Consider the following 23,304-nt stretch of genomic DNA (forward strand, 5'->3'; position numbering starts at 1 on the left):
CTGCCTATGTCCGTTGCACTCTGTCAGCCTGCGCATGTATTTGCTTCGTAAATGCTTTCAGCAGCCACAGGTGGAAACATCCACAAGAGAAATTCCAGAGGCAAATGTTAAGACAATCACATTATTCATTCTCCTGGATGAAATTATCTGTCCCAGTATTTCAAAAATCACTACATTTATGTCGATGAGCTGAATGCACGGTGCTAAATTCAGCAACACAATTTTGAGACCAGTAATGCATAAAAAGTAACATGCAATAAGAAGTCCAATTACTTTCTGAAGTAATGAGTAACCAACAAAATTCTTAATCTTTGTAGAGTAAAAATACCAGTGTTATTATTATTCCAGCAGCACTAGATGGAAGGAAAGAAGCACACATACCAGATCGATCCTTTGCAGGGCTCAACCACATAGCTAAGCAGACAAGAGTTTACTGTGTGCAGTCTGGTAACAGAAACCTATAAATAAATCGTCAGTTTAACTAAATATATTTATAAAAGACAAGAAAATTATTACAGTCGTCATGCTTATTTTCAGATTCACGTTGGGTGATGATAACATTTAACTCCTCTTTGTGCAGTTTAGTGATGTTGAGTGTTTGGGCAAAGGAGAACTCCAGAAGATTACTTGCACATGTGAATGAACTCAAATTTTTTAAGAAACTGGGTTTCTGCCTTAATCGAAGTATTGACCTTAACCCGCGTGTGTGTGTGCATGTACACCCACTCGATAATGTCACTACCATGGTCTTCTCGAGGTGTTCCCAGGTTGACGCTAGTTCTACATAAAGTGCCAGTATCAAGCAAGCCATGAAGAAATGTAGGTGCATTAATAGTCCACATGATTATTAGTACTGGTGGAAATTCAGCAAAAATAGGTTGTGTTTCATGGAAAACAAATGCAAAGTCAGTTTTTAGATTTTTGCATTCATTCAATTTTTTTCATTAAGAAATTTGGGGCCAAAGTTCTGAAAGTAGGTTGCTCACTTCAGTACAGAATACTTAATTTACCACTATTAGAATCGATATTTATGGCAACTTTGTTTATCTAACAAAGGGCTCAATCAAAAGATCAATACAAGACATTTTATTTCTTCAAAGACAATCAACCTGTACCATGAAATGAAGCCATTTTTGTTTAATGGCTGAGTGAAGAAGAACATAAATGGGTAACAAACACTGTATAGCATGAGCAAGGCTTTTGGAAGAGCCTTTACAGGTTAACTGAGCTTGGTTAGCTATTTTTGTCAAAGCCTATCATCTTCACAGAGAGCTTATGAATCTGTCTGCACTGTAAGGCAAACATCATATTTCTGATGAAAAATAATTGAGAGAAAAAAAAAAGATGTCTTTCTATAGGCGAGTCAAAAAAATTAGACTGCTCCAAGTTGATAAGAGGAAGCCAGAGAAGGGACCAGAACCCTTAAAAGATGTCATTGCTGGTCATCCAAATCTGTTGAGAAAGGAGGAGAAGCATTAGGCAACAGCGCCAACCCTTGACTCGGGGTAGAATTACCTTTCACCAAGCCCTTATGTTGTCACAATGTCTCATAATGTTTCTATCTAACTCCAGTATTCCACCAAAACCTCAAAAACAGGTGATTTGGTTAATTATTGAAGGAGGGAGAAGTGTGGGGCAGGCTATCCAAGCATCTTATTTGAGGAATTATTGTAAAATCATAATCTGTAAACTTTATTTAAAACATTACAATTTAGCCATACATGATTAGTTTGACACATGCATAAGCAGTGCATGGTTAATTGCGTATTTACATAGTAAAACATTGTTTATTAAAACACTTCCTTTTAAAACTATGTGTTTGTGTAAATGATCTCATACATAGTGACATTAATTACCAGATGCTTGATCAGATGTATGGTCTTCTGCTACTGCTACTACTACTTACATTTTTTCAGGTAAGTATCAGAACTTTAGAAACATTTTGACAAGAATGGGCATTCGGCCGACCAAAACTTATCAATGTTACCCGCCTCATTTCTCCAAAATAACACACAGTGAAGTTTTCAAGCTCCCTAAAGTCCTAGTTTCTTCCACACTACCTGGTAATTTATTCAATGTAGAATATGTAACAATTGTATAGATAGAAAAAATGTGGCCACAATCTGGAAAACCCCATATTGAAATCTGAACAAAGTAAAAAATTAAAATAAAATGTATTTTATATACAATGTGAAAGAACCAAAATCCAAGTGTCACTTGAAAGGCTATGTTAAATTCTGCTGCTTTCCTGTATTATACTTTGATGTGTGTAACCTTTTAATGAAGAGTGGATGCATAACTCCATGCAAACTCCTAACAGAAGGCACTCCATTCCAGAATAAAGCTGCAAAGCAGAGATGTCCGGCACTACACTACTGTGCCACCTGTGTATACTAAGCCAGGCTCATTTTGACTGAGTCTCAAATAACCTCAGTCTGTCAAAATATTTATATCTGTTCGGATTTTTGTTTTCTATGGATGGCATGGATGCCTTCCAGATACTGTTTTTTTTCAGTATGTGTGTCCTTTATACTATTTTTTCATTGTCTGGATTTGTATTTTTTTAGAAATTTGTATTGATTGCATGCTCTGCTTTTGTTTGTTTCAGCCAATGAATTTGTGTAATTCTAGCTACTTTTCTTAAAATAGGTCATTTCATTTTAGCAATGCCTTGTGAATTTAATTAAAATGTGTTTAATCATGAGCTTCCAAAAATAATAATAATAATCTAGTCTGGATGGTCACCATTCACGCGGCCAGTGACTATTTCATAAAGCCGAATAAAGTTCTTCTTTCTTGTATATTTATACGGTCGTTCTTGTCACATGTTCAGAGTACAGTGAAATTCTTATTTGCACGTGCTAATCAACATGCAACACTTTTCCGGCACCATGATTAGTGAATAAAACTACCTTACCTTAACTTGTCTTCCTTTCTTGAAAAATCTCAGAACATATCTGTCACTAAAACGATAAGAATAAGGAAATGTATATTATGCACATGAGGGTGTACTACAGTGATACGTGAAGCCTCCAGTGGGAGTTCTGGGGAGAAAGGCCTAGGACTTCAGAAGATATTCCTGACCCATAAAGTGATTTAATTGGTTTATCTTCACTGGATGCATCACATCTTGTTATGGCACCTGCTCGGTTCAAAATCGTGAAGTAGTGCAGATGATGATGAAGGCAGCACTGAATGTTATTGGCACCCAGCTGCTTTCTGCACAGGACAAACAGAACCAAACAAAGGCAAACAAATGCAAAGAGGATCATTAAAGTCCTTAACCATCCTGTGCAGCCTCTTTTCCCACTCCTCCCTTCCCAGACCAAGTAGTTTCTCCTATTTCATTGCATTTAGGGAATATATCATATGGGATTTATAAAAAATATGATTATTAGCATGGATTTCCCTCTAATTTCTCACTGTAGCTGTTAAAATCATAATAATAATATACTGTATATCTGTGGCAGTCCAGCCTGGAAGCTACTGATCTGAACTGTAAACCAGCAGTAATTCAATGTCTCACACCTACTGAAACGCTTTACCTGCCCATCACCAAGTTGTAAATAAAATAAGCAAAGAATTATACTGTGATGAGCATATTGACATGGTGTTTAATAAACAGAAATGGTAGTGTATTGTCAAAGAAAATAGAGGAAACAGATGAAGGTGGGCCACCACAGGTTACCCTAATCTCATGATGTGATACTCAAATGAGAATATACAACTGAGGACAACTTAATAAAAAGTTTGTAGTAAATAGCAGTGAGATCCACTCCAGCAAAGGCTATGCCCACAGAGTTTCTTCATTAAAACCTGTGCACAATTCCTCTAGTCCATGCACTTTAAACCACTAGGGTTTTACGGAGAGAGCAAAAGAAACTGAACAAATGACTTGAAACTGAGAGAAAATACAAAGGTAAATAAGCTGTTATCAGTTCAGGAGCTCAACTGCACAAGGTACCTGAAGCTTAATGATTATTTTTTATGTTGCAGTGAGCGCAGTGACAGAATAGTCAGACAGACCGGCACACACACAAATATAGTCTAATGCAGCTCCTTGGCACCACACGTTTGAGAAGTGCTTCTATCTGTTACGATATCTTTCTGTTATTTTGACTACAGCATCACTTATGGCAAAAACAACAACAAAAAGGTTTTAGATAAGTACTGTGGTATGACAATGAAAAAGGTTTGGGGATCCACACTGTATACTGAAGAAAATGCAAATGCAAGTGCCAGTCTTTACAGACATGAGCCCCAGGCAGAACTGACAAAAGGTTACATCATGGCTGAAATATAGGTATAACAGACAGGAAGGGATGGGTTTAGAATGTGATGTAGATCATGAGGTGGAATGCTGGGAACTAGAAGAGGAAATGACATCAGGGTAAGGTGGGATCTTGAGGGGTGGATGAGGAAGTCACAATATTGGAAGGAAACTTCTGAGGGCCAGAAGAGGAATTAGGCTGAGGTATCTTCTGTTGTTCTGCAAGGGAAAAGGAGAAAAGGTTAGAGGATAGCACCACTGCCTGGTCCGGCAGCAAACAACAAGTATTTGAGCCTGTAAACTGTCTCCCATGAGCATGTGTGTGACAGTATATACTCCGTGTTAAAGCGCTGTGAGCTATATTCTGGCATGGGCTGTTTGCATTTCTAGTTAGAAAGTAATGTTAACTTCCTTTAGTTACTCCTTTGGACATGCAGTCAGAATGCAGTATTCTTGCTTGACTGGTGTGTGATAAAGTGTATTAAGGAGTCCATGGCTTGGGGGGGTGCAGCTGAATGGGAATTGATGAGGAGATTGGCTGGATATACATACACTTGAAGATTCGTGTGGCTCAGGTGGTTTCCTTATTAGTGCCCTGTGGACTGTAATTCAGACATCTATGCCTGTTTGAATATAAAGGAGTCTGAGTAGGGAGATAGAACAGGGAGAAAAAAGAGAGAGATCAAGAAAGAGTCCAGGTGGGCAGTTAAAAGGAAAGAAAGAAAGAAAAGCAGAAGTAGGATTGTGCAGTGTGTGCTGTAGTGAGAAGCCAAGCAGTCTTAAATGACACCCTGGGTGAAATTAGTGAACAGTGCCCATGGAGAGGGATCGCTCCCGCTAAGTGCCCAAGGAACAGGAGTGACCATCCGCTCTAAGTGACTCCCGCAGAATGGCAAGGAAGGGGATGGGGCATTCGGGGTTCCCCACTAAATGGTGAGGGATGTCAGCAGGGACATGAGCCAGATCAAAGGATGACTGTGCTTACCAATGGACCTTAATGGGTGAACAGAGAAGAGACATGGGTTGGAAGTTATGCACTGCGGCTAATGATTGTTTTTATGGACAGGTCCTGACTCTGTTTTACTCTTTGATTTTACCCTATTTATTGGAATTATTATTTAATTAATACACTGAGTTTATTCTGGATCATTTATTTGGAAAGACTACACTGAAATTTTGATTTTTGAGCACTTTTGTTGGAAAATAAAAGCAGTAAGCACTTTGCGCCATCTTGTGCTGTGTCTGTGTTTTATATTGCCCAGTCCATCCTCTGAATACCTCTATCAATATCTTGGGTTCACGAGGAGTATGCCAGCTGTGAGCAACCCGGATATCACATTGTTTTGTTAGGCACATTACTGATTTGTGTATTTTGAGTACTGAAATCTACATTTGTTGTGATTATACATTATTTTACTACATGTACATTACTACAATTGATGGAGAGTGACACATCATTTACTTCAAATGCATATCTTGCAATTCATATTTTCAAGAACAATTCTTTCAACCTTACATCAACTCCTACACTATCATTGTCATTGTAACTGAACAACAAGAGCAGACACTGCACCTGCAACAACGTATCATGCACTTCCACCACTAGTCCACTGATGTCTTAAAATGCCAATGTTCAATCTGATGTTACGCAAAGATTTTTCCATTGCAACAGGTTATGTTTACTTTTAACACATATATTGTGCTATCTGCACATGATCAACATGTTTATATGTTTAATTAGGGTCTTTTAGACAGCTCATAGCTTGCATAGAAGCATGCACTCTGTTGGACCAAGTTGACAAGAGCACAATTAACCTTTGCATCTTAAAATCTACGCTCCTATTTTGAACACCATCTTCATGAGGCATTGGATTATATTACAAACGTGACAATAAGTGAGCAGTCTAATAGCCCCCACCTAATTTTAAGCAAAATGCACTTGTGTTTGTCTCCACATGTATATATTATAAGTCTGGCTCATTGAGATTAGGTTACTCCATTTAGTGTATAGTGGTGAAAAATCAAAAAGAAATGTAAAAAAGGTTGAATGCATCATTAGTGATGTCTTGACAGCTTCTCAGAGCCTTGAAATGATTTCCTTCCAGGCACAATCCTGTCTGGTCAGAAGCCAGGTCCAGAGTGACATCCGACTTCCTGTGGAGATGGGTTATGTAACTTATGTCTGTGAATTTCCCCTTGGGATTAATAAAGTATCTATCTATCTATCTATCTATCTAACACTGAAAATAAAAGGGGAGGAACTAACAGAGTCCAGACAGGAAATGATGTCAGTAGTCCTCCGGCAAGCTTTTCTGCATTCTAGAGCATACTCGGACAATTGAGTTAAAGGCAGTGTTACAACCAAATCCTTCCCAGTATTTTTAGTTGGACCTAAAACTGTAAAATACACCCAATGCTGATGCACTTCATAATATATAAAATAAAGTTTATTTGTTGGGATATACTGCTACCAAACAATAATGTGAAGCTTGATTTAATGTTGTGGAACTTGTGTGTTCTTCCTGTATTGACTGAGTTTTCATGCCATAGATGTGTGTTTTACATTAATTGGTTTAATATCAGTGTGTTTGTGTGTGTGCGTGCGTGTGTGTTAGTGTTTAATTGTGACCCGTTATGAAGTTCAGATGGTGTAAGGATGGGCTGTAGCAACCCTGTACTTGGATTAAGAGGAAATAAAGTGAATGGATCGATGGATGCATCTGATGGACATGCACCTCACACCTTACATTTGTATTAAGTGGGTTTAGTACATGCTGCAACCTTGCAATGGATGAGCAGGTTAGAAAATGGATAGATGAATGGGTTCAGCAGATGGATGGATAGGTGAATGAGCTGGTGTTGATGTGTATCTTTGTGTGCCCCTGTGATGGATTCATGTCCATTCAGAGTTGGTTCCTACCTGAAGCCCATTGAACCTTAGCACATATCACAATGTAATGGAAGTAACAGGTGACCTTTCTTTATTGATCTGAATGATTGTGACAAACTGCTTTTAAAATATGAAGTACAAATTTTCAAAATTAGGAGTCACTGTCATTGTGGTTCAGTCCTGGATTTTAATTCTGACTCTGTTGCTGCCCGCTTAGTGGTGGAGTGGAGGCTCAGAGGCTAGGGATTTGTGCCGGCAATCGGAAGGTTACTGGTTCATATCCCATAAGTGCCAGAAGTGATTCCACTTTGTTGGGCCCCTGAGAAAGGCCCTTAACCTGCAGTTGCTCTGTCCTGCATATGACGTTAATCTGCATCCAACTTGCAGGGAAAAGTTGTGGGTTGGTGGCAGGATTGTCACTTCAGCCAATCTCACACTGTTCCATTACATTCAAACTAGTGCTGTGCTTAGGTGTTGCCCATTGCCCATCTGCACTTGGGTGTGGCAACGCGCTGTATCAGTACATGCTCCCAGCCTCCCTCTCTCTCTCTCTCTGTCTCTCAAGTTGCTGTCAATGCTTGCATTTGCACAACCTGAGCTGGATTACATAACTCTGGCAATCTTTTCTTCTGCTTCTATGCCTTTCCTCCCAAATATATTCATGTTATGTCAGCTATCAACTCAAAAGTGGCCAGGTATGAGTGACTTTGGGTGTGCGAGAATTCCCTGTGAAGAACAACTGTCCTGTCCAGGGTTCTCTCCTGTCTTGTGTTTAGTAGGTTTTGGATCATTCTGAAATGGATTAGCAGGTTAGAAAAGGAATGGATGGTTTCTGTAAGCCAATCAGTCATGAACCTTATTTAGAGGCATGGTGTTAATAAATCTTATACCATAATGCAATCACTGGTGACATTTTAGAAATGTAGCATCCTACTTGGTATAGCAGGGAAAATAAAGAAATGTGCAAGAACAAAACTGCACATATGATGTGGATGCTGCTGCAGACACAGCACACATCAATAAGGACAATCGGCTTCCTCTGGGCTTCTGTGGATTTCATAGACCCAAAGCCTGCATTGTTGGGCTCCGTGCCCTGTGATGCTAAATTTAAGCATATTTCAACATGAATGAATGGATGATTGGGTAGATATAAAGGCCATATTTTCAAATTCTGATAGTGATGACGCATCTGAGAAGTATATTTTGCTCCATATAATCTGTATCGTGTAAGAGAACTACTAACAAAGCACATGTTTAGTAAAATTACTGAGGTAGTACATGAACTGGTCTTCCCCTGAGACTGAAAGATATGACACGTCCCACATTTTTGACAGACACTTATGACATGTGTCTTACTTTTTGCAAGATCAATACTCCTTGATATTTCTATAAAATAGTAAACTAACCATGCTAGCAGTATTCTGCATTTTCATTTTATGCTGATGCTGTACTCATGACCTGCAGTGTACATTCTGAGAATTGAGAAACTACATGAAGAGCAGATTGCCTAAGGCATACAAATTTGTGAATCAAACCATCCTTGAGAGCGTAAACCTAAATTCAATAACCTAAAATGCACGTACAAAGCTACATACAGGGAATGGGGGAGAAACATTTTGGAAAATATGTCAACCCCATTCAATATGGTACAGACTGTTTTTGCACTGAAATATAAAGAGCTTTCTTTAAAGATTGAAACATTAGACAAGCTTGTCAGACAACACTCTGGCAAATGGACAAGGGAAATATCAGCTTGAAACTTTAAAAGGGACGCCGACTTTGAGGCATAATTCCAATGGGCGCCCGCAACCCAAGGGCTTACATTCGGTTTAATAAACAGTTGGGTTTTTACTTTTTGTGGTTTTATTCAGGTTATGTCTGAACATGGAATTAGCATTTTAATTATTGATCAGCAATGTCTTGGGAAGTCTGTTTTCTAAAGACATGAAAAAGAAAGACATTTATCAAGAAGACTAACATTTTCCAGTGCTGCTCTTGAGAGTATGAAATGCTTGAACAACAAGTGTTCTTTGTAGTTCAGCTGTCTGCATTGCTTTCTAGACTGTTGGACTAAAAACCGTTAAATGGCTTCTTAAGTTGCGAAGGGGCATTTGGAGGAAGAGCAGATAAATTAAATTTTATTTCAGTGGCAGAACTGTTAGTGCTGCTGCTTCTCATCTCCATTGACCTGTATTCAGTATTCAGGCTGATGAAAGGCTGTATGGAGCTAGCATCAAACTCATGTATACAGGTGGGATTTTTACCAGATATGTCCCAAAGGTCTGCGTGTTAGGCTAATATAACACTGAATTAGCTAAGTATAAATCGGCCCTCTTCCTTGTACTCGATGGTACTGGGATATACGCTGGTAATCCATGACCCTGTAGTAAGTGGGTTCAGAAAATGGACACGTGGAAGGATGTACATTGTAAAAGTTACTTAATACTTACTGTATGTATGAAGGTAATACTGGATAAAGTCATGATGTGATATCACATGAACTCCAGTGAGATAAATAAAAAAAATAAAAAAACTGAAGTCATATTATCTTCTTATATAATACGCTACCGTGGCTGTCTGTTTGTCTGTCCAGGATTTTAAATCACCTGTAGCTTGCATACCGTTTGAACTATTGACCTGAAATTTGGTACACATATACTACGTGATGTCTACTGTCCGCTTTCGGGGTGATGCTTGACCTCCAAGGTTATTCCTCTTTTTATTTTTATTTTATTGTAGAATCAACTCTTGGCAGCAGCAAGCAGGGCGGCCATGCGGCACATGTGTATGGGCACCGTTCTCATTCCCTACCACCTTCGTCGTCACTTCCCCTACCTCTTCATATCTTAAATCATTCTTGAGGCAGATTGAAGACTTAAGTGAACAATTTAAGAAAATGTACTAAGTAATTGCAACAAAAACACTGACTTAATCGGTTTTAACATGAAAAGATGCTGATGAAAGAAGAGAAGAAGCGGGCCGTTAGAGTGGAGAAAAGAAGAGCTGCTCAGGAAGCAGCAAGCGCATCAACCTCTGAGCAAATGAATGCTAAACGTACAGAGAAAGAGTATGAAAACTATTAGAGTTCAAGTCAAGTGTACTCACTGCACGTTATCATGCAGTGCGTTAATAATGGTTTGTCATAAAATTAGTTTGTATTTGACAGTTCTTAGGCTGTTGCCTCATAGTTCAGAGTCCTTAGTTTATACCCATGCCCAGTCGCTATCTGGGTAGAGTCTGCATATTTTCTCCAGGACTTCACGTTTATCTCTCCAGGTTCCCAGGTGCATTTTCTCCAACATCCTAAAGATCTGAGTAATAGATTGAATGGCAACTCTAAGTTAGCCCAGTAAGTGGGTATGTATGTGCCCTAGTCTTACTGAAACCAGATGTATAATATACGCATCTGAAAACAGCCATGAGTGCATTTTGCTTAAAACTGAGTGGGAACAATTAGACACCTTACTGAGTGTCACATTTCTAAACCAATCAAAGCTTCATAAAGGCAGCGCTCAAAGTAAGGGTAGTGATTTTGAACTGCAAAGATCAGAGGTGCTCTCATTAGCCTGATCCGAAAGACGGCAAGTTTCTGATTATAATGAACTCTCTACAGTCAAAAAGTCTCCTAAAAAACCCTATAGACATATAAAAGTGTGTTGCATGTGCAAAGAGTACATTGCATGTTTTAAAAATAAACATAACCTGAAGTAAGGAAAAAACCTTTCTGTAACATCAGATTATACATTGGCATTCGAAGGCATCAATGGACGAATGGTAAATATGAATGAAATGTTGTCACAGATGCTGTGCGTGCTCCCCTTTGTTCAGCGCTACGACAATAGTGTAGGAGTTGATGTAAGCTTGACAGAATTGTCAGGTATATTCAAGACAATATGAACAGCAAAATATGCATTTGAAGTAAACGGTATGTCACACTCCATCAAAAAGACTTCCGTTAAGAGAGCTGGTAAGGAAGAGCCTCAGGAAATTTAGATTTCAGTACTCAAAACACCCAAGTCAACACATCTGCCTAACAACAGCAGAAGATGCAGAGATGAGGCTGTACAAAATCCACCTTCTAACTGCAAGTCTAAACAAATAGCTAATCGTCTAATTGGAAATTGAAAACTGCCATTATAAAATGGCCACAGCATTTTAACACATTGTATATCACAGGACACAATGCTTATCTAAACTCTATGTACTGTTGTTATATGATATAGTGATGTAACAGTGAAAATGACAGAAAGATATCGTAGCAGACAGAGGCACTTCTCCAAGATGTAGAGCCCATTAGCTGCGGTTGTCTAAGTATGTGTGTCAATCCCCTGCAGTCGCAGAGCTCGTTACACTGTTCAAATAATTTTTAAGATTCAGTGGCCTTGTGCTACTGAGCTCCAGAATGGGTAACAGCAATTTTAGCTTATTTTCTGTCAGCGTCAAGTCTTTTGTTCAGTTTCTTTTGCTCTGTCCCTGAAACCCCTGTGGCAATTTAAAATGCACAGACTGGAGAAATTGGATGCAGTTATTTTAGAAAGAAGCTCTGTAGATGTAGCCTTGCAGTGTAAGATTTCACTACTGTTCACTACACACTTTTTAACAGGTTGTCTCGAAATGTGTATTCTCACTTGAGGGTCACATCTGGCCCCACAAGACTATTTATGTAACTCTATCAGGATTTAGTTTTGTTCCCAGTGCTACCAACATATTGTTTGGCAAGTTGGTTAAAAATACAGATATATGAATGATATGTATTATTTTTATATCTTACTGTAGTAAGAGTTATTGAAAATGTCAGAATAACTTCATTAGACGTTTAAACATCTCATTTTACACCATCTGCTTAAGATTTCCTTGAAATGTATATAATTTACGTATTACTATGTAGCAGGGCCACATAGGTATTGCTGTTTATAGTGTTGCACCCAGTCGTGTCTCGTCTCGTCTCAGCACCACGTTTAAACTAATGTGTGTCTGTTTGAATGTCGTCCCCGTAATAAGAAACGGGGAAGGGTGTTGCGGGGAGGCAGCGACCCCCTGGACACGTCAGGACCAGGATTTTACCAGTTACATCCGGCTCATTATTATTTAAACCATCAGGAGGGAAAGAGGAGGAGGAAGGAGAGAGACGGAGATTTCATTACTGACAACAGATCATCATTTTCTGCCATTATTCACATCACGCTTTGTTCCCAGTTTGCTTCTCATTCCGTCAGATTCACGACAGCTCAATCATTGTCATAAACCTCGGCGTTGAACATTATTATCCACCATACATAGAGAGATGAGATTGTTCCATTTTTATTCAGGAGATTCAAACGCAACCATTTTTTCTTCTGATCAGTCATCCGTATTCTGGACAGTGATTTAACCTGACTCAATCTCACGTTCATTGTCATTTCAGTATTTATCCATTGTTATTATTGGTGTTTTGTGTTTGTTATACGTTGCAGGGGCAATGGAGGGTTTGTTATTTGTGGTGTTTTCACTTTACTACTGTTGGTGGAGGGATATACATATATAGATTTGTTTTATTGCTTTTGTCATTGTGTTTTATTTAATATATTTATACACTTATTTTACATATCTGCTTTTGTTTGTTCGTGTTTAACCATTGATTGAGGGGAAAATATTATTTGTCAGAGGTACGGCTTAGTATAAGTAGGTTCAATTTAGTAATTTATCCAGGCCACAGGTCCTGGTAATGTGGCTGCCGGCTGGGTAAGGAGTCAGCCGTTTCAACTATACACTTGACATTTGCCTTAAAATGGACTGGCATCCTGTCCCTGCTTTGCACCCTGGATGGGCTCCAGTTGCTATGAGACCTTGAACTGCATTGAGCAAGTTTGATAAAGAGGTGAATGGATAGATACAGTATATAATATGGTTGCAATGTCAAGAAACTAATCCTTTAGCATAACAGTTAACTGTATGGAGCCCACGAGTAGTATCTTTATGGAAACAATTTCATTGACTTTATGAATTAAAACTGGGAGTAGCATTGCAGTCCTTACATTGCACAGAAACCAGTTTGATTTCCAGGGTGGTTTCTTTGCAGAAGCTACACATTCTTCCTTTGTTCAAGTGGGTTTCCTCCTAAAATGGAGGGTTAATGTAGTAATGCTAAAATGGCCTGGATTGAAAGAGTGAGTTTATGAGTGGGTGGGTGGGTAAGTGAATATTAGTTTATCATGTACCAGATAGGTGTCCTATCCAGAATTCATTCCTGCCTTGCAACAAACAGCTGCCTGGATTGACACCATAAGTCTATAATGAAATAGACGGGTTCACACAAAGAAAGAATGACTGCATGAACAATTCTCAGTATGTGTATGGCATTATTAAATTTGGCTTATAATGCTCGCTAGTTTCTTCCTGGGATTATTAATTGGCAAATCAGCAGAGAAAGTCCACAGGCTGGCTTTCTGTTTCCTGATGACATACTGATATGTTAAGTAAATCATTGTAAGAAAGTAAAAATGAAAAGTGAACTTGAAATAAAATGTTAGATGCCACATATAAATTTTTGATTCACTGTTACTGCCAGAGTTAAATCTGGGGATTGGGTGGATGAAGCAGATTTTTCTCATGCACTACAAAGATACAGTAACAAGCCTTTTTTTTTAGATATTTAGATGTTAAGTCTGTTATTTTAAAAATAGCGGGTTCCATAGCAATCACTCTCTCAGAAAAAATTGACTTACCAGAGCAATGCATCAGATTTTTTATCTTGAGCAGAGACAGATTTACTAACTTTTTTTGGTTAATGGTGATCCAATACTGCAATAAGACTTGATCACTTTCAATTTATGCCTGTTTGGTATTTTTGGTAACGTTTGAGCTACTTTTTATATGTCTTCAGTCCAATGCACAGCACAAAAGTTTAGTGACACACTATGGAAAGCCAAACTAATGTTTAGAAATATCTCAAGCTGCAATCTGGAAATACATTTAAGCTATCTCAAAAAGAATTACAGATATCTGAAAAAAAATATTTCAAGATATTTGAATTGCAAGTATGCATAATAAATCTCCAAAATATGTTCTGATATCTTGAAATTACTCTCAAATGTAATTCAAAAAATCTTGAAATAAGTTACCATGAGTTTTGAGATATCTGCAATTCATTTTGAGATATCTTAAAATAGACAGTTTTTAAAGAACAGAACATTTTATAGGAAGTGATTTTGAGATAACTTGAAATGTATTTGAGATATACTGAAATGCATAGGAAATTAGTTTGAGATATCTGAAAACACCTATTAGATGTCTCAAAAAGCCTACAAATGTATTTTAAGTACTGTTGGATCAGTACTAAATTTTCGACTTCTGTATTGATACCAACTTTTGGACATTAGCACTGCTACCGGAACAGTTCTGAAGAATAAAATGGATAACTCCAAAACACTATCTAGACCCACTATGCACCATTTCCCTCTTCATAGCGTGAAGACATGATGTGTGCAATCATCTAAGCCATAATTTGGGAGGGTCCCCAGTGAAGTCTCAATTGTCTTGAATCAATGTGTTTTTTGGGGTGAGGTGGGGAGGGTTCCACCAGGAAGTCCTGATTGCGCCGAAGCCTGTAGTTTCATTTTTGTGAAGTCTATTGAATGTATGTTTTCCATGTACAGTATATATTAGTGGTGAGTGTCGAGGGAATGGGGAGTTGAAGAAGGGTTGGGTGATTGTGAGGAAAACATATGTTTACTTCAGGCAATGAAAATCCTGAAATGCTGGTACAGTACAATTTTAAAATTTGGGGTTTTGGTGTTTTTCCAGATCCAGTATAACATGTAACCCTAATTTTAAGATCTCGAAAAGTATCTGAGATATATCAAAATGCACAAGAGCTTATCTCAAGATATCTTGAATTGCATTTGAGATATCTTAAAATACATTTTTTTTTGTTCTTTATTTCACCTTATACAATTTCTTGTATTAGGAATTTGTTAGTTTTCACATACCCCTTGGGGTCAGAGTGCAGGGTCAGCCATTGTACAGCGCCCCTGGAGCAATTACAGGTTAAGGGTCTTGCTCAAGGGCCCAGCAGAGTAGGATCTCTTTTGGCAGTGATGGGGATTCGAACCGGCAACCTTCTGGATGCCAGCACAGATCCTTAGCCTCAGAGCCACCACTCCACCCCACATTTCAAATATTTCGAAACAGATGCACTTTCAGATTATCAGTAATACGTTTTTAGATATCTTAAATGTATTTCCAGAGATCTTAAATACACTTTGAAATATCTCTGAATGTTAATTTGACTTGCTCTATTTCTTCATTTCGAGATAATTTAAAATAGACAGGAGTCCCATTGAATATGTAATTTTAAAGGAAATGATCTTAAAATGCATGCAAGATCAATTTGAGATATTTCAATATGTTACTTAGATATCTTGAAATGGACACAGTTATTCTGAGATCTTGAAATGCATAGGAGATATCTCATAATATACTGCCACTATCTTAAAATGTAAATGAACATATTTTGAGATATCTGTAAATGAATTTCAGATGTCTTAAGATGTGAACTGCATTTAAGATATCTGAAATTCATTTTGAAATACCTCTGTGTTATTTCAGCTTGCCATAGACACACACATAGTCACACCTCCATGCTGCAAACACAATAAGCCTTTAATCAATGTGACAACATGTGGGTGGGCTGGGAAATAACAATAGCAGTTATAGTAAAGTAAAAATGTTGCGAATATATATACCGAGTGGCCATTTTTATAAATATGGCAGGGAACAGCTGATCCATGTTAACTCCAGGGTGCCCTAACAATGCATTGGCTGATTATACCCCATCTGTTAAGCTTGTGCTAGGTGGTGAACCTCGTGGCAACTTTCTGCATCCAGGGAGCATTGGGTGAAGAAAAGTAATCACTTGGAGGAGTAAACACACAAAGTAGGATAAAGTGCATCAAAAGTTAAAACAATAAAAACTTCTACACCTAAATTACATAGGTCTTGCACCTTCTCTATCTGGTGAGGTGGCTCACCCATTTGCCAAGCACAGTACTGCACCGAATACTGTCTTTCACCTCCGACTTCACTCTCTCTTTCTATTTCTTTCTCCATATCCTGGTGCCTCTTTATCCCACTGGCCATGTTTGACACACAATCCTCCCAACTCTATGTACAAAAACCCTCTAGCCATAAAGTAGCATTAATACTGATCTTGCAGATTACTTTTTGTCAAGCCCAGGAATGACCTCTGGGAAGAAGCACTCAATATTTGTACAATGGACACAAGGCTGGTGGCTTGTGTCCCTGCAACTTTGAGATTATTATTGCCCTTAAAGGGCAGGGACTCCAAGGGCAGCACCCTTAATGTCTCCTATTTTAAACAGAGAAAGTATTGTCATATAAGTTACATTCTCGGATCATGTACCCAGAATAGGCTAGAAGGCATTGCAGTCCCTGAGGATTCCTTGCTGGTCTCACTCTTTCTTCCACCAGAGGACTAAATATCTCTATTGAATGCAAGTTCATGTCTCTAACCAGGCCCACTCTTTCCCTCATGCTTATGATATTGCCACTGCCTGCAACCCTTACCATATTCTACCCATGGCATGTGCCAGACCTTTCCTGCTATCAATGTATTTCTTACTCACTCTCTCTCTCTCCTGCTTGCTTCTTTTCTGGCCTAGCCCTGGCTTGTGTCAATCTAGAGATACCCTTCTCTTGATATCCCATCTCATTCAATCACAACTCTCACACATTGTTCAAGTCATTTCAACCTCTTTTGGGTTGTTTTCTCATCAACCATCTGTTTCTTATTACAGAAATGCTTATGGCTGGATGTTATTAGGTTGGTAATCCATTTCTTGAAAACTTCAGCAGGACCGTACTTCCTGATAGTCTGGTGCCTATACAACCTCGCACACACAGACTTAATAGTTGAGTATTTCTTTTAAACAGCAGTGTCTACACTGACAGAGCTGTCACTTCTGTTGCTAGAACAGGTAGACCTAATAAAGTGGCCCCTCAGTTTGTGAGTGTTTAATTGTATTTTTAATAATAATTTAATGCATTTTTCTTTTCAGAAGTATTGCAATATCCTTTACTATTCAGTCTCTCTTCCCTGCTACCAGCAATGATACAGTAAATGTGTTGTAATAGCATGCAAAACCTTGTGATATTTATCCATAACTGTGTTTTGTCTCTTCTCAAGGAAGATCCCTGGCATCAATGTCTATGCACAAATGCAGAATGAAAAAGAACAGGAAATGATCAGTCCAGTTAGTCCCAGTGAAAGCACTCCAAATACACAGAGAGACTTGGCGACTTCACTGGAGATACTGGATGAAGAATTAGATACACGGGCAATAGGTAAATTTTTTCATTTTTCAGAAAATGCTCTGCTAATTGCTGATGGTAACTTGAAAATCAGTTACACGATTGCCAGATATTTTGACAGCTCTGTAGCTCAAAGGAGTTTCTAAAGCTTACTAATTAAAACTGTTACACTGTACCCAGCAAGTGTTAAAGCATACAAACATTTTGCATGGAGCAACTTTATTTCTGCTTCTGCAAACTTAATTATTTTCAGGGTCCTACTTGTCATTTTGTTATTCATTATAGTTTTTTCATGCTGTGTAAATCTTCATAGTATAAAACTCATATCTCCAATTAGAAGCAATGGCAAAGGGGCAAGATGTGTTACAAAATAATGAGTTCAACCAAAGAGTATGCATGCAAGAATAAAACTCCCTCATTCACAAATTGTCCCATGTTATAATTCTAGCAAAATGAAATTACATTTTTTTTGTATGTTCAAGGGTTATTTTAACTTCATCAAAATGTTAAGGGTTGCACTGTCATAATGAAAAAGCAAAGAAGATTCAAATTACAGCTAAAGAATGGCTGAATTCTTTACAAATAACTTCCTTTTTGTAAGAAATGTCACAGTTTTTTTTATTACTCATTGTTTAAAACATATTCCTGACAAATGTATTATAATATATACAGTACAGTACAATATATGATCATTTTGATCTGTATATACCTTTCAAAGAAAACAATTGTATATAATAATTCTTTACATTTATATAGTGCTTTTCTAACTACTCAAAGAGCTTTCAATAGTGAGTGGGGAGCCAATTCAACCATCACTAATGTGTATCATCCACCTGGATGATGCGACAGCAGCCATTTTTGGCCCACTACACTCACCACACATTATCTATTAGGTGTTGTGAAAGTCGTGAAAGAGAGCCAGTTAGAGAGAGGGGATGATTAGGGGGCCAGAATGACAAGGCCAGGGAAGGCAATTTAGCCTGGGCATTGGGATACACTTTGCTCTTTATAAGGGATGTCCAAGGATTTTTTATGACCACAGAGAGACAGGTCCTCGGTTTTATGTCTCATCTGAAGGATGGCACCATTTTTACAGTTCAGAGTCCTGTCAATGCAGTGGGGCTTTGGGATTCACAAGGTTAGTGCCCCTTGCTAGACTAATGACATCTATATACTGTATATAGTTCAAAGTCGACTGACTGACTCACTCACTCACTTATTAAGAAAAACACAATTTCCCATTAAACTAAAAAGCTGAAAATTGGCAGGATGGTATATCTAGGCCAGTGAGTATCTACTAAGAAAGGGCATTTTGATATATCAATACTAGGAGGCTCCGCCCATTGCTCACTTCGCTTGCCAAACCCGGGGGCGGGTGCTGGGCCTATATCTATCCTGCAGCTGAGCCACTCTGGTGATTGTATTTAAAGATATAGTACAAGGCCCCTGGGGCCTTAGGTGCCCAACCCCCAGTTGTGGCCTAGTAGGCCGCCCCATGTCTTTCTTGATATTTTGGTTTATAATTTAAAAACAGAATAAGAATCTAAACATCTAACCACATCACATTAAAGTTCAATAAATTCTGAAAAGAATGATACCAAACATATCTTATGTAGGTTTTAAAATAATCCTATTTAAAGCGTGACAAAAAACATTACATAAAATTGTTGCACAAAATCCTTGCACTTTCAGGCTTAGGATTTTATATATATAGATATATATATATATATATATATATATATATATAGAGAGAGAGAGAGAGAGAGAGAGTAGATTTAGAGAAAAAGGTAATACAATAGAAAAACAAAATACTCCTGCTTTGACCGATTTCACTGAAATTTAGTAACATTAGAAAAAAGAAAATTAGCCAAACTTTTTTTTGTTGTTGTTGAAATTTGTTGTTAATAATGCTTTTAGTGAATGGGACTGTGATGAAGACAGAAAAGTCAGAAAAGGTGTGAGGCATCCAAAACCCTTCACAAGCCTGGATTAGGCCTCACTCCAGTAACCCCACAGGCCTGCTTCAGGCCACACAAAAATCAAAAAGAGCCTTCCAAAAGAAGGAGAAACAGTAAAACTTTGCTTTGGAAAGATAGACTATGAAAAGAATCTTTGCAAAAATAAGACTTATTTGCAAAATACCCTAAAAAACAGAAGTAAAAAGTACAGTAAGAAAAAAACAGTAAGTAAAAAAACAGTAAACAGAGGCATTAAAGTGTCAATCAACATTGAACAATTCACAAAAATCACAATCCAGGAATCCGAACCCTTAGACAAAGCAAATAAATTCAGAAAATCTTAATCCAAACCAAGAAACAGTAATACTCACAATAACAATTACAATCATTTATTCTTGAACTGCCGGTCTCCATGGCTTTTATAGGTTAGTTTCCAAACAGAGACTGACAGGTGGCCCCGCCTCTTGGGGTTCCACCCACAAAGAACATGTAACATACTGTACATTTAAAGAGACGGAACATAATTCTAAACATAACAGAAAATACATAAAAAAATAAAACACATAACAACTAGAAAACAACAGAAACAATGAAAGACCTAAACACATGTAATACCACCACAATAACCCATTTCACCACAACCTTGAAAGCAATTGAACAGGGACATACAGGTGTATGGAAGTGAAGGCCACCTGAAGAAGGAAAGTGAAAGGAGGAAATTTCAGTGATGCACAAAAATGATGCGTTTAGCAAGTGCTTACCAAGGACTGTGGCTATGAGTGTACTCAATTTCCCATAAATGATCCAGTAAGAAATGTATTTAATATATATTGTCCTATGTGCAACCATGTGCAAATACCAGCATGGGGACTACTATTCCCATCAGCCAGTGCACTGCTCCAAATGATTTCATCAACACTCATAAAGTTGAAATAACAGCCACAATAAAAGTGGCATGTCATCTAAAGTAGCAACTGCCTCATTTTTTTAACACATAGGATTGTATGTCTGCGGTGGGTTGGCACCCTGCCCGGGATTGGTTCCGGCCTTGTGCCCAGTGTTGGCTGGGATTGGCTCCAGCAGACCCCCCGTGACCCTGTGTTTGGATTCAGCGGGTTGGAAGATGGATGGATGGATGGATTGTATGTAAATACAATTAATCCATTCCAGACCGTACGAACTTTATGTAAATATATTTTTTTTTAAGATTTTTAAGCACAAATATAGTTAATTATACCATAGAATGCACAGTGTAATAGTAAACTTAATGTAAAAACATTGAATAACACTGAGAAAACCTTGAACAACAGAGAAAACTAACATTGCAAGAGTTTGTGCTATAGCGCTACGAACCGCTCGCTAAAAACACTTTTTTTAATGAGTTTTAAGCACAGGGAAAAAAATGAACATTTGAAAAAGCCATAATTTAATAAACAACCAAGAAAAGTGACATTGCAACAATGCACGCTACGAACCGATCGCTGTAAACAGAAGTGAAGTGGAGGTTAAAATCCAATAGAAAAAAGTCTTCATTAATTACAATGAGGTTAAAACAATGCTCGAATTAGCCGGTGCATTCTTTAACTGCCTCCTCGGCCTTATGTGGCCAGCCCTCTCTGTCTTGCGTGTGTGTGTGTGTCTCTCTCGCATGCACAAATTTGTGTGTGTGTGTGTCTTGAAAAGCAGGTCCCATGGTGAAGTAGTGCCTTTATACATTTTGTCAGTTAGTTGCCATTTACAGCACAAATTTTACCTGTGTCACTTGATGTTGTTCATGTCATTGTAGAAAAATCAACCTCACTGTTGGATAGAACAAAGAAGCCTTGTCATTAATAACTACAATAATAATAATAATTCATAAGATATATAATATGTGCATTTTGAATAGAACATATATTAAATCTAAACAGTTAACAATGCAATCAAGAGCAAAGCAAAACAGATTAGCATTAACAAAGCCAGGAGCTGCTATACTTCAGTTACAGCTTCTATCAAATCAGTTTTTCACACATGAATTTGTCTGAAAAGTAATTATTGACTCACAATATATCTTGTCTAGTAAAACATTTCTGCTTAATGTCAAGTTCAGCCTTACACAAGTTATTACTTTCACCATAAACTAATTGTTCCATGGTGCTACTGATTGACTGCATCAACATGGTTTCAGTACTTGACCTGCTCACTGTTTGTGTGACGTTTTGTTTGCTCTTATTTTGCCCAGGTGGTTTTTCTCCAACATCTCAAAGACATGCAGGTTAGGTTTCCTGATGTCTCCAGATTGTAGCAGTGTGAGTCAGTGTGAATGTGTATATGCCTATACCCTGCAATGGATTGGCATTTGTCTTAGTAGATGTTTCCTGTTCAATGATTTTGGTTCTCTCTCCATAGAACCCTAAAATGAAAATTCAGGTTGGATATATGAACTGATATCCTTCTTTGAATAATGCTGACTGACAGAACTTAGTGCAAGCAAATTACTGCAGTATATACTGTATGCTTAGATATCCTTTGAATATGTACTATAAAATACATCAAGAAAGTGTTGGGGTCCCTGTGGATAACCCATTTAATGTCCTGGATGTCCAGAGACCAGCAAAAGAATAAAAATGATCAGATAGGTACAGAGCACCAGTTACAAAACAATTAAGGTTTGGATCAGCTAGGAGCTCCATCCTTTCTGCAAGTTGGTTTGTGACTGAACTTCTGGTGGGATATTGATTTATATTCTATTGAAATGGAAAGAGTGGACCCTGGAACATTGGAGCCGAGTGTCCTTGTGTGTCTTTTGGTGACTTCACCTCCATTATAGAAAAAGAAATTGGATATGTAGTAAGTGATGGCATAAAAACCTCCATCTTTCCTTCATCCATCCTTAGTCCAGCACCCATTAAACACTCCAATAGCTCATGTGTGTTTTTACTTAGATTCAAAGCTTTTGCAAGTTCATGTTCCGAAAAAATCTGGCCATTCGATCATACTGTCTGTCTCATTTTGAAGAGTTTAGAATTTAAATATACACGTTTTGTACTGAAGGAGTTTGCCATTTACAGAGCATTCTTCTAATGTACAAAAATTGCCCAATTAGCAAAATTTCAAAACAGGCCAACAAAAACTTTCCTTTTCTTGTACAAGTTAACTACAACTATGGAAAACAAAACTATTGGTTCAAAGCAAGTTAATTTTCAATTGTGATAGTTTATTTTGGGCGGCACGGTGGCGCAGTGGGTAGCGCTGTTGCCTCGCAGTTGAGAGACCTAGGGACCCGGGTTCGCTTCCCGGGTCCTCCCTGCATGGAGTTTGCATGTTCTCCCCGTGTCTGCGTGGGTTTCCTCCGGGCGCTCCGGTTTCTTCCCACAGTCCAAAGACATGCAGGTTAGGTGGATTGGCGATTCTAAATTGGCCCTAGTGTGTGCTTGGTGTGCGAGTGTGTGTCCTGCGGTGGGTTGGCACCCTGCCCGGGATTGCTTCCTGCCTTGTGCCCTGTGTTGGCTGGGATTGGCTCCAGCAGACCCCCGTGACCCTGTGTTTGGATTCAGCGGGTTGGAAAATGGATGGATGGATGGATAGTTTATTTTGTTTTTTGGTATTGGGAAAAAGATTAGAGTGTGCTTTTAGTACAGGTAAGTATTCAGTATCAAATAAGAGCAGATGAAAGGCATGATGAAAAATCAGTCAAAACGGCCAATCCATTAATAACAGTTCAGATAGACAGCAGCATTTTTACATTTCCTCATTCATATTTCTAAATATTTATTCTCAGAAGAAAGCAGTCTTTCTTAAAAATAGTTCAGACAAATAATAATGGCGAATCCTGACAACAGCCAATGAAAATACAAAGTACATGAAGTAAAAGATGAAAACTTTTATTTGACCATAAA

General features: G+C 38.1%; 1 protein-coding gene across 1 annotated transcript in view; it reads left to right on the forward strand.

Moving 5' to 3' along the window:
* LOC114645620 (VPS10 domain-containing receptor SorCS1) overlaps positions 1-23,304 on the forward strand; it is a 1,182,623-nt gene that overhangs the window by 1,153,382 nt on the left and 5,937 nt on the right. Inside the window, 1 exon segment of the mRNA XM_051922161.1 lies at positions 17,344-17,501. Coding sequence (XP_051778121.1) covers positions 17,344-17,501 — 158 coding nt within the window.

Source organism: Erpetoichthys calabaricus, chromosome 2, assembly GCF_900747795.2.
Source record: "Erpetoichthys calabaricus chromosome 2, fErpCal1.3, whole genome shotgun sequence".
NCBI lineage: Eukaryota > Metazoa > Chordata > Cladistia > Polypteriformes > Polypteridae > Erpetoichthys > Erpetoichthys calabaricus.